General features: G+C 44.7%; 2 protein-coding genes across 2 annotated transcripts; both read left to right on the top strand.

Moving 5' to 3' along the window:
• Positions 1 to 5,836: 5,836 nt before the first annotated feature.
• On the top strand, positions 5,837 to 6,722 carry PtA15_14A382 (uncharacterized protein; the record flags this gene model as incomplete). Its single annotated transcript, XM_053163092.1, has 3 exons — positions 5,837 to 6,007; positions 6,224 to 6,346; positions 6,600 to 6,722. The coding sequence occupies 3 exons, from the start codon at positions 5,837 to 5,839 to the stop codon at positions 6,720 to 6,722; spliced, it is 417 nt and encodes a 138-aa protein (XP_053027053.1).
• A 115-nt stretch (positions 6,723 to 6,837) lies between these two features.
• Positions 6,838 to 7,387, top strand: PtA15_14A381 (uncharacterized protein; the record flags this gene model as incomplete). The annotated part of the gene is made up of 3 exons (XM_053163091.1): positions 6,838 to 6,885; positions 6,958 to 7,172; positions 7,234 to 7,387. 3 exons carry the CDS (start codon positions 6,838 to 6,840, stop codon positions 7,385 to 7,387), a joined length of 417 nt encoding a protein of 138 aa, XP_053027052.1.
• Between the last annotated feature and the right edge of the window lie 5,120 nt (positions 7,388 to 12,507).

The following is a 12,507-nucleotide window of genomic DNA, read 5'->3' as shown; positions in this document are numbered from 1 at the left end:
CTTTAGATAGTTTCAACATGCTTATTTATCACGTTGCAGGAAAGCAGAACCCAGCCAATGCGCCGAGTAGACGTGAAGATTTTGTTGGGGAGCGAAGCAAGTTCCCGGAAGCTAGGTCGATTACTGAGAGGATGGTACCGATGGACGCGGTTGAAGAAATAATCCCTTCAGATACGGTGGGTTTTCACGGTATTCATGACTTGGCGTTTCAAAGGCCAAATCAACTCCTTTTGGATCATTTTGCCCGGAATTATACAGAGGCTGACTTGTTGGGAAAGAATGTCCATACAGTTGATGAATTATGGTTTCATGGTGATAGGTTGTTAGTCCCGGAGTCTTTAAGAATAAAGCTGATTGGGATGTATCACAACGCTCCCACAGTGGGTCACCCTGGAGTGGCTCGAACCTTGTTGGTTTTGACTTGGACTTTTTCATGGCCTTCAATAGGAAGGATGGTGGCTGACTACGTTAGGTCTTGCAACTCTTGCCAGCAAGTGAAGGCGCGGAGGCAGGCTCAAGACAGAGAGTTGGTTTCTTTAGTCCCGGGTCCTAAACCATGGAGCACTATTGGTATGGACATGATTACGAAGTTGCCGGTTTTAGCAGGGTATGATTCTATTTTAGTCGTTATTGATTTGTTAAGCAAATTGACTCATTTTATTCCATGTAAAGAAGCCTCTTCGTCGGCAGTACTAGCGAGTTTATTCAGGAAGCATGTATTTTGGTTACATGGGCTACCGGATAAGATAATATCTGATTGGGGCGCCACTTTTGTGAGTGACTTTTGGAAGTCACTGATGATTTCTTTGAATATTCGTTCAGGGTTGTCAACGGCTTATCATCTGCAAACAGACGGTCAGACTGAACGAATGAATCAAGTTTTAGAGGACTATTTGCGGCATTATTGTTTGTATTATCAAGACAACTGGGATAGGTGTTTAGACATGGCGGAATTCTCTATAAACAATTTGGACTTGGCGAGTTTGGGTGTTTCTCCATTTTTCTTTTCTTATGGTCATCATCCAAAATTTAATATAATGACTGAATCATTGGGGCGTAAGGATTTGGACGAATTTTTGTTGGAAATGCAATTGACACAGGAAAAGGCGATGGAGTGCCTGGTTTTAGCGCGGAATAAACAAGCAGCATATTATAATGTGAAGAAGAAGCCGGCACTGGTGTATTCAGAAGGAGAAATGGTGTTGCTTTTGCGTAAGTTTATTCAGTCAAGGCATTTGAATTCTAAATTAGACTATAGGTATATTGGTCCTTTTGCAGTAAAGAGGATGGTAGGAACAAATGCGGTAGAGTTAGACATTGAAAAGGAATACCCTAAATTACATCCTGTTTTAAATGTTTTGCTGATTGTTAGATATGTTCATCCAAATAGTGTTTTGGATCGTGGCGTCGTTGATGGTATAAAGGATAAGTATTATAAAGATGAAGAAGTGGTTGACTGGTCGTTGATGAAGGCAATTTTGGATGTACGGTCTCAAAAGAAGGGTAAGTTTGAGTTTTTAATTTCTTGGAAGGGCGCAACGGTGGCGAACAACACGTGGGTCGCCAAGGAACATATTCCACTCTTAGTTAAGTCGTCTTTAGATTCTTTTAAGCTATTAAATGAAAAGCATTTTGGCGCTAAGAGAAAGAGAAGGAGTAAGAAGGCTAAGAAGGCAGCGGAAGGATTGCAGGTACAAGGTCAGGCCAATTTGTAACGTTTTCTTTGTTACTGATAATCATGCAAAGATGAAGCTGATTAATGATTGGAGAATGGTCCTTATTATGCTAAGAATCATTAATATCTTTTACAACTTTTTTCCTTTCTTTGATTGTGAAGGTTTTATCTGAGGGTCTGAGTGTATTGTTATAAACCCGGTTGTCTTTCATTCCGTTGTTTCCCCTTTTCTTTTTCCTCATTGCGATATTCTTTGTTCTTTGTTATCATTATCATTCCAGTCGCGTAATCTCAACCTCTATTAAAACTCCTTTCAAGAGTCTATTCTTCGCTTCAAAGATAGACTACCTCTAATACATCTGAAAATAGGCGACGGGTTCTCTTGAACTTTGTTCATAGCCACTCAAGAAGTAAGAGTATTAGGTGGGCCCTCACACACGGCGTCCCCTTACCACCCTATTTCAGGAGGTAGGGTGTATGTATACTGATTTAATGTTTCAGTCAGCATTTTCCAACCGCAGTGCGCTCCGTTTCTCTCGGATCCGGTGTTTCACTTGAGTGATCCATGGACACTTTGATCCCCACGGGTTCCTCAAGTATAATGAACAAATTTGGTTTTCATACATACATCTTTGCGTTTTGTGTTGCTTTGGAGCTCTCTGGAGGCTACCGAACCCACTGTGCATGTTTATATTAAAGGGTGCTCCTCGAACCTGGTTTGACATGCAAAATTTGCCGGACTTGATGTATCACAAAATGACCATCCCTGGCATCCATCTGCGCCGGTATTACCTGATTTACCTTGCTCTTGTCTGGGGTTTGAAAACAGTTTGCGGTGCCTTTCAGTTGCCACCCGAGCTTGTGTCAGCCAAAGTCGTATGGAAGACCATTGACGACCCAATTTTACTTGATGGGGTCACGTATTCCACGGATGTTGGCGGAGCCTTCCATCCAACCCATTCACTTCACTCCTCACATTCAAACCTTTTCTCCTTGTCAAGGCCAGAACCCACCACTTGGTCTTGAAATATTCCGCATGATCTTTACCCGGCAAGTCCAGATGGAATGCAATCAATAGCCGACCATGAGGTGCTAATGCCTACTACTACATTGTTACAAGAAGGACCTTTGACTGAAGACGCTTGGAAGACCATTGATAACCCAATGGTGCTTGACAGAGTTACGCATTCCGCGGATATCAGCAAAGCCTTTAACGCAGCCAGTTCACCCCAGTCCTTGCATTCAAAATCTTTCTTCTCGTCAGGACCAGAACCCACCACTTGGTCTCCAAATATACCACATTATCCTTACCCAGCGAGCCCAGATGGAACAAAATTTATACACGACCGTGAGGTGCTATTGCCTACTGCTAATCCCCTGTCCCAAGAAGGACCTTTGGCTAGCTGTGGGTCAAATAAATTTTTATCCCGTCAAGTACGTTCATTGACATCAATCTCTCATCTTCACAGCCAGGAAAATGATGAACCAGGGCCACTTTAACAATGAGATGACAATTGCGCTGCCCAACCCGGAGACCGGTTCAAGTGCGTCCGTTCAATATTCAGGTTAGTCTACTTGTATGTATTTAGAGGATCCATAAGCTGAGTGGGAAGAAACACTCGAACTGATGTGTTGGATCCCATGTGCAGCTCCTTGGCCGATACATCACGATAAAGAGTTTAATGACATTTTGAAGAATCCCAAAGAGCCAAGTAAACTCTACATGAGTTCAAACACGGGATTACAAACAATATTTCTCTCACATGCCCATGAGCACTTCAAGACCCGATCAAGTAAGCTCCCAAAACCTTTTATCCAAGTGCGCCAAGTCGAACCACACGGCACATTACCCATTGTGATGCAGGAGTCAAAGGGGCAATCACCACAAACGCGGAAAAGGCAATTACGCCTCATAAACCATTCAACAAATAAAAATCTCAGCATCACGAATAGCAATACGCAATACAAGATTTTAATAGCATGGATATATGATTTGCATGAGAGAATTCTAGACCAGGCCAACCTACCCTTATATGCATACAGGTTACAGCACAACAGGTTGATTTGCTGGTTGGAAGCACAGATCTTTACACCTTCCATCAGCCCTCCAGTCATGGGGATGATTGATAGTCCAACTTCAAAGCCTTTTGATTGGAATGATCATTATTTCAGGCCTATTCAGTCTCAATTGATAAATTACTTCGGCAAACATTGTAGCTTAAAAGCCATTACCTTGAGTCTAGTCACAGAGTTTGTGAAGCACCATCCAAGTAAGTTTCATTTCAAGCAAGTGGTTGGAGTGATTAAAACCTTTTAATGTTTTTGATTGCACTGAATTAAATTAATTTTTAAATATATATGGATCAATCAATTTGAATCAAATCAATATCTAGCCTCTAATTACAATCCGGAAACTTTGATTCAAAAATCTGAAAGTCTAGAATTTCTGGAAATCAGATCAGTCTTAACTGCCAATGCAGACCACAAACTTTGCTATTACCAACCCAGTGACAACATTCTATCATCAATCCAAAACAAATTTGAAGATTACAAGCAGGCAAGTAAAACAACATTAATGTTGAGGACCGCTCATCCGAAGTTACGAATTGCAGCATACCTCTACGGAGTTGACTCAGACAAACTCATTCTTTGAATTTTGTACGGAGACACTAAGGAGTTGATTCCAATGCCACAATTACCTCCAAGGTTCAAAAGTTTAGCAAAAGCAGTGGATTTCTTTCACAACAGGCTCCTCCGTATTTTGAAAACATCAGAGACAGTTTCCAACAAAAGAAGAAAAGAATTGCTTGACTGGCTACTCAAAAGTATCATCAACCCAAGCTATGGTCTGACTGTCTTGGTTCCTGTGGAAGCAGGGCCAAAAAAGCTTGCCCCATGGGAGGAACCTGCCAACCAACAAGTCAACATATTTGGACAAGTTCAACTAGAGATCATTGAACACTTTTCTAATTATCATCCGTATCCCAAAAGAATGGAATCTGCAACATTCCTTGTCTGTTCATATTATTCCGAGCATCATCTGGATGACTTTAAATCAGTACATCATTCAATACTTTTGCATAAAATAAAGAAGGGTTTGAAAAGGAAAGTAAATTCTTCATGACTGAATCTCAAGATGTAAGGAACAATCAAAAATGGAACATTTGGTCAAATGATAAGAGGTAGAGATGGTCAATTTGCACCTGCTGTGGGTATCCACTATACTCTGGCAAGAATCCTCCCAAGTCTGCAGCAAGGAATGCCACAGTGGTGACACCCAGGTACCACACCTCTTTTTCACCCAACACTGCCTGGCGGGTACCGCGGGTACCCCCCACTTTTTACCGCACAAAACAAGCTTAATTGCATAAAGAACCAACAAAAACAAAACTGCAACTGCAAGAACTGTGGGAGGGGTCAGAGCGGTGCAAGCCGCTGACGCAGCTCTTGATTTTGTCCTTGGGCTTGCAGATCCAAAAGAGGAGGGGCTTGCAATAGGGGTCAAGGGCTTGCAGCAGTTTTCCATTGGAGCCGGAAATTTCCTGGTTGAGATGGGCCTGGGAGATGTAATTGACAAAGGGGCAGTTGGAGCGGGAAATCAGATGGATTCTCTTGACGCCAGCACTTGGCAGAAGTTCCTTTTGCGTTTGGTGACCAACATTCTTGGTATGTCAAGTGCAGTTAGCTGTTGCCCTTCCTCTAAATAAACAGCACTTATACTTTTTCAATCCTGTCAAGTTCCTCTCCATAAAATCTTCATAAAAAGTCAGTTTTTTTTTCATTCTGTCTCTGAAAATCATGGAAGGCAGGCTTACATCTAAAACCGAGGTCCATCTTGGCAAGTGGGTAATTTTCCTTGATTTTTCTACTGTGCAACTTGTTCTTGACACTTTTTTTGATGATCGGGATGCTTGTGGCTCAACTGTGAGGTCAATCAAAAGATTGGATGACTTAGCCAATTTTTTTGACCTGTACCTCTAACTGACCATGCCCTTTACCAATTCTTTCAGTTTTTTCCTCCTTATAAACCTTCAATCGACCCAGACAAGCAATCACAAACTTCCACTCAGACCTTGATCCTCACTCCCCCACCAAACATCTTCTCTTGGTGATTGCTTGATCCCTTTCTTTTTTCAACCCTCCCCCTTCATCAATGCAGTGATGCCACTGAACATCAATGAAATTCTCCAAGGAGATTTTGGCGATAATTCCTACCTTCCGGGCTCTCATGAAGAACCACCCTCACCCACTGGCAATCAAAACAACTCCGATGAATACAAGCCAACCAACCCGACTGATCTCTTCAATTTCAACAGAAATAGTACCCGCGATGTTGACATGGCCGCCCCATTGGCCTCTTTTAATCCCACTGATACAATCCAGCAAGTATGCACGCAACTTCAAGCTGAACTGAACCCCGACCCCGATCATTTGAAGATTGCTCTTGTTGCAAGCAAGGTAATGTTTTCTTGGCTTTATCTTTAGTCAATCTATTAATGCAATTAAACCGTAAGACTGATATGTCTGTTTTTACTTGTCTTTCCCAAGTATGTTACTGATAAATGTGACGTGGCAATTATCTTTGCTAACGGTGCCTATCACCAAATTGGGGCTATTGGCGCCAGCCATTCTGAACAGCCTGCGTCCCATGAATATGATCAAACTGCTAAGGTAAGTTATCCTTTTTCAATCTTGTCTGGTTTAGCTTCAACATAACATCTTATTGACAATATTGATTATCAATCCCCTTTTTGGGAATTTGTCCAAAACACCGCCCGGATGCTTTTGCTTAAGCCAACCCTTGAAGCTTACTCTAACAACCCAAACAACAATGGGGCTCTCCCAAAGACATTACACTTCTTATTGCTTGTGAGTTTTTCTTTCTTTCTTTTGTATTCATCCAATTCTGATTTCTCCCCTTTAGGAAGCCGTTGACCGACAGCCTAGCAAATGGAAGGAAGATCATCTCGCGCCGCCGCATATCCAAGAAACTCCGACAGGGCTTTTGGATTATCGTGACGCCATGGGGGACCTCCTGATGTATTGACGGAGCAACCTTTGTGAACTGGTAAGTATTTTTGTGGAGTGTTTCATCCAACAAACCACACTCAGTTCTTTTTTGTATTTGCTAGCTTATGGCAAATACCCTTGAGACTAAGAAGATGAAAATTACTGGCCCCGTTCCTAATTGCCGGGCTTTGCTAACATCAGTAAGTCCACTATTTAATATTCTCAGACTTCAATTATAATTATGTACATGTTTAAATATGTTGCATTTTTAGATATACAACGAGTTACCAGCAAAGGGACATAAGCTAACTGAGGCGCAGATTGTGGAGCAATGCCAAACAAATTTCTTGATGCGAGCTTGGATGTGCTATTGCCAACTCGTCATGGTCTATTTTTACGTGCACAAAAACAGGAACAACTCGCAATGGTTGGAGATTGATGAGCGTTTAGGTATTCTGCAAGGATCATTGGCTGCATTCCAAGAACAGTAAGTGTTTAACCCTTAAATCTCTGACATCTCCTTAGCTGAAATTAATTTTCATCTGAAGCCACTTGATCCTAATTGTCTTGAACAAAGACTTTGAGCTGTTTTCTCACAAATACGAGTACAAGAACATGGGCAACAGTGACTTCACCGCGCCAAAACTTGAAGAGGTCCAAGCTTTGGTGAACACTGGAGTGACCCCTTCAATCATTCAATAGTAATGTTTTTTTTTGTATCCTCCAAAATCCGTTGGTCAACAGAACCGCATTATGTTCTTTCTTTTTCCTCTCTCATGGTTTTTTCCATTTATTTTCCCATTCCACCCGGTGTTTCCTTCCTTCCTTTCCTCTCCATCTGTGCTGTCAACAAGGTATTTTTTTCCAAATGTTACCCTTTCAAGATATGTAATTAGTTTTTTATTCAAATTTATCATCCGCCGGTCTTCCCAAGAGGGATCCGGCGGTCTTTCAATCTTTTCTCAAAAAAAACCGCCCAAACCCTGAATCCGGCGGTTTTGAGCCATCAAATAGCCCCTTCTTTTTTAAAAAAAAGCTTGACCCGGGGCCCACTTTGCGTTTGGCTCAACGGCAGGTGCTCAAGGTCGGTGCCGACGGCCAACTCACGGGACCCTGATGGCATTCCCCCACGTGCGGCCCTGGGGAGGGGCCGATGCAAGGCCCACATCAGAAAATTAGCCCACGGCGGGCCACTGTCCGTTATTTGCCCAACCGCAGGCGCGCACATGGGATCCGCGTGGGGAGGCGTGCCAACCGCGGCTCCCGCGACTTCCCACTGCATGGCACACCAAAAACGCTGGGGGGGGGGGGGGGGGAAGCGGGGAGGTTGGCCCCACGCTGGCTCCCACGTCAGACTGCGTTTGGGGCCGCGCCGTGGTGTAGACAACATCATATCCATAGTGTGCAATGCCAAAGGCGAAATTACACTTTAAAAAAAAAAAAATCATCTGTATGTGCATACACACAATGTCTGAACTCCTTGGAAAAGCAGTTTATTGATTGGGGGTCCTGGAGTACACCGGGGACCTCTGGCCGGGCAGGTGCGCCAACGGTACACCAGCGGTACACCCGGGTGTCTTCAGTTTTTTCCCCCCAAAGCAGGCACCTGGTACCTCTGGGCTGGTTTGCCAGCGCACCAGAGGGTACCCTCCAGGCGGTACCAGGTACCCCCAAACTGGTACCGCAAGGCCATCTCTAGGCTCAACTGATCAAGCCACAAGGGGACCTCAAGATGTATGCATCTCCTGGTTATCATTTCAGGGTGGTACAATCCAACTTCTCTGTGAGATAGACCTCAAGGAGGAGGTGGAATACACCATAATCATCTCTTACCTGTCTGGCGTGTTGCAAAAATTGTGTTCAGGCCAAACATTGTTCAAATGTCATGTAATTAGCATCAATTTTTCAAATTGCCTGACCACTGGAAACTCATGATCCCCTGGGCTCCACAGTTCAACAGTTAATCATCACCAGACCTGAGTAGTGGCTACCTTATCTAGGATTGCACCTTAGGTTATGAAGTGCGTGAACAAGTGTGGTCTTGGAATCACTATTGTTACCAGCCTCATTTGACAGAGTTTTGATGCCAGGGTTGTACTGGCAATTTGAGGGAGTGTCTCCTCAATGGCCAACACAAACCTGCCATCAAGAGGAGTGTGCACTCTTTTTAATGGCAGAGTTGTAACAGCATTCTAAGGGAGTGTGTACTCCCCTCAATAGCTGCTACAACCCAGCCAATGAAGGAAGTGTGAATTTCTCATCATGGATGGTACAGAGCGCTGGTTAATTGGATGCAACCTGCTTATGATGGCTGATTTATACCAGTCATTGATGGGATTTTCAACTCCTCTTGATGGCAATTACAACTTGCAAATGAATTTCACCCTCAAATTTGGGCAAACTTCAGGGTGAAAATGGTTGAACAGTATCTTGTGAAATTTCTGGCCTACTTCACACTTGGACCTGTAGGATGCAGCTAGTGGGAAACTCCCTTCAATGTCCAGTTTTTACTGGCCATCAAAGTGATTGTGTCTCCTCAATGGCTGGTACAACCCAGCCATCAAGAGGATTTCCCACTCCCCCTACTCCCTTTGATGGAAGAGTGGCACCAGCCATCAAAGGGAGAGTGTACTCCTTTTGATGGCAGATACAGCCTATCAATCAAAGAGAGTGTTAGATCCCCCCAATGGCTGGTATAGCTCAGAAATTGGATGCAGAATCCCTTCAATAGCTGTTTTTCACTGGACATTGAAGCGAGTTCAAAATTAGTTTGATGGCTGTTACAACTCGGCCATCAAAGCCCTTAGATGGTTGAGTTGTGACAGAAATTGAAAAGGGTGTGTACTCCCTTTGATGGCCAGTACAACCTGGCCATCAAAGGGAGTCTGCCTCCGATGGCCAAGTTATACCCGCCATCAACTCCTCTTGATGGCAGGTACAACCTGGCCATGAATGTCACCCTGATGTTTGGGCAAACATGAGGGTGACAATTTCGAGCAGGATCTTAATGTGACATTGATGGCCTATGTCACGGATAGACCTGTAGGATGAAACTAGCAGGCAAATCCCTTTTATGGCCGGGTTTTACTTGCCATCAAAGGGAGGGTGTCTCCTCAATGACGGGTACAGCCCTGCCATCAAGAGAATTTTCCACTCCTCCACTCCCTTTGATGGCAGAGTTGTACCAGCGAAAAGGGAGTGTGTACTCCTTTTGATGGCCGCTGCAGCCCAGCAATTGAAGGGAGTATGAACTTCCCGCAATGGCTGGTACAGCGCGGAAAATTAATGAAGGCAGCCTCCCTTTGATAGCCCGGTTGCACTGGACATCAAAGGAAGTAAAACATCTGTTTGATGACTGTTACAACTCAGCCATTGAAGCCCTTTGATGGCTGGGTTTCAACAGCCATCAAACAGGGTGTGTACTCCCTTCAATGGCCAGTGGAAACCGGCCATCAAAGGGAGTCTGCATCCAAATCAATGGCCAAGTTTTACTCGCCATCAACTCCTCTTGATGGCGGGTACAACCTGGCCATGAATGTCACCCTGATGTTTGGGCGAACATCAGGGTGACAATGTTGCACAGGATCTTCATGTGAAATTGCTGGCCTATGTCACAGGTGGACATGTAGTATGCAACTAGGGGGCAACTCCCTTTGATGGCTGGGCTGTATTGGCCATCAAAGGGGGTGTGTCTCCTCAACGGCAAGTACAACCATGCCACCAAGAGGATTCCCCAATCCCCTGAATGGGCACCATCACCCACTCTCCAGGTCATCAGGGTCAAGTAACAGCTGCAGGAAACCACTAGGAGACAAACAATATGGGTCATAGGGAGAAACCAGATAATTCACATCTGCATCTAAATAGCTCATGTGAATAAGGTGGCTTAATATGGTCCATGAGGAAGCCAAAAAAAATCTTCACAAATCACGCAAATGGCCTGTAATGAGGACAGAATCAGACAAGTTTAGGTAAGTATCTGGCAGTCATCATGACTTATCTTCAAATCCAGATGCCTGAAGGATAGAATAAAATCCAAACTGATACTATCAGGAGTTACAGATGAGTTGCACTGAACTCATCATTTTCTTATACAATAGTTGCTAATAAGCTCACCAACAAAGTTGAACACAAGTTGCCCACCCACATTGAACTGACTTCTGACCAAGTCAAAGATAAAGTTACGGTCTGGCACTCTCTAGAGAGTGCCACACTTTCTCCCCTGGTGTATCTCCATGGCCCGCAGCATGTTGATTGGAGAGACCCAAGTATCTCCTGCAAACATATCAGACATGCCCACATCTTGTCAAATTGTCCGGCTTGAATTGATGAGGTTGATGACACTAACAACCTTTTCCCCTTTGGTGGTGGTTTCTGGTTCCAGAGTGGTGATGGCAGCAAGGATGCTTATGCTGATTAGCAAGTCAGCATCCCTCACATTCAATGCTATTTAGGGGGTGGGGAGCAATCACTCAGTAAATCTTGCTTGCACTTGGTATCAGGTGTCACCTAGATCTCCACAAACCTGTTCTATTCATTGATCTATGTATGTATCTTTGATGCAGCAGAGGCGGGTAACAAACAATCCCATCAAGAGAAAGAAATAAATAGACAAGACCGTAATTATATCCAATCAGGCCCCCGCCAGCCAACAGTTGGGACCTATCAACGGCAAGCCAACATAGGCTGTTTACATCATCAGAGAAGACCCAGTTGATCTGATCAATGGAGTATCAAAAACACTTTCTATTGGGATTGGGAAGAAAAAATGCTCGCAGATTGCCAACTGAGATCTCTCCTCAACTAACTAATGCACCCCCGTACGTTAATAAGCCAATGCTTGCAACGGTGGGCCGCTATGCTACACTACGCTATTTCAGCGCTACGCATTAGCGTAGCGGCAAAAAGCGCCCACCAATTTTGAATAGCGTTAGCGCGCTGTTAGCGCCGCTACGCTGCGCTAATTTTCAGCGGCGCTAACAGCACGCCAATCCTTTGTTAGCTTTAGCGCGCCGCTACAGTCGCTAAGCTACGCTACGCTGCGCTACAGCACTTTTAGCGGGAAAAAAGGCCTTTGGTACCGCTAAAAGCCCTGTAGCGCAGCGTAGCGCGCGCTCTTTCTCTGTGTGTCGCGTTAGCGCAATTTCTCCCATCTGCGGTAATGCTACGCTAACAGCTAAATTAGCTGCGCACCCTGTGCGCGCTGCGTTAGTGTGGAGGCGGTGCAATTCTGGAATTCCGCTACGCTACGGTTAGCGTAGCTGGCCCACTGTTGATGCTTGCATGACCCATGAAGCCACCAACATAAAGACAAGAGAGCATAAAAAGTGTTGCAATAGTTGTTTTTCAACTTGGAGATGGAGAGAGAAAAAATTTCAATCACGCCTGCCTCCAACAAATAAGACTCTTACATAAGCTTACTTACAGGCGAGTTCCAAGAGGGTTATATATTAGCCTTTTTATTGAAGCTGTTGGTCTGGATAGGGACAGCGTTAAAGTTATGTACGGTTTGGAGCTGGTTGATTTCCTCCTCAGTGTGGCTGGTGATCTGGGCGAGGGCAATATGGCTGGATTGGGAGACTTTTTTTGAGGTGGTCCCGATGGCGGTGGGGGGGGGGGGGGGGGGGGGGGGGGGGGGGGGGGGGGGGGGGGGGGGGGCGACGGTGAGCTTCAAGGAGATCTGGAACATCATCAAGACCCCTGCAAGCACGGTGACAAGGGCCTTGGTGCCGTCTGCCAGATCTCGGGTGATTTAGTCCCCAACCAAATGGCAGTCGCTTCTGTGATTTTGTTGGAGGAGGAGGAGGCACAAAGGTCTTGCC

The sequence above is a fragment of the Puccinia triticina genome, chromosome 14A (genome assembly GCF_026914185.1).
Source record: "Puccinia triticina chromosome 14A, complete sequence".
Classification (NCBI taxonomy): domain Eukaryota; kingdom Fungi; phylum Basidiomycota; class Pucciniomycetes; order Pucciniales; family Pucciniaceae; genus Puccinia; species Puccinia triticina.
This window is presented reverse-complemented; position numbering and strand designations above follow the sequence as displayed.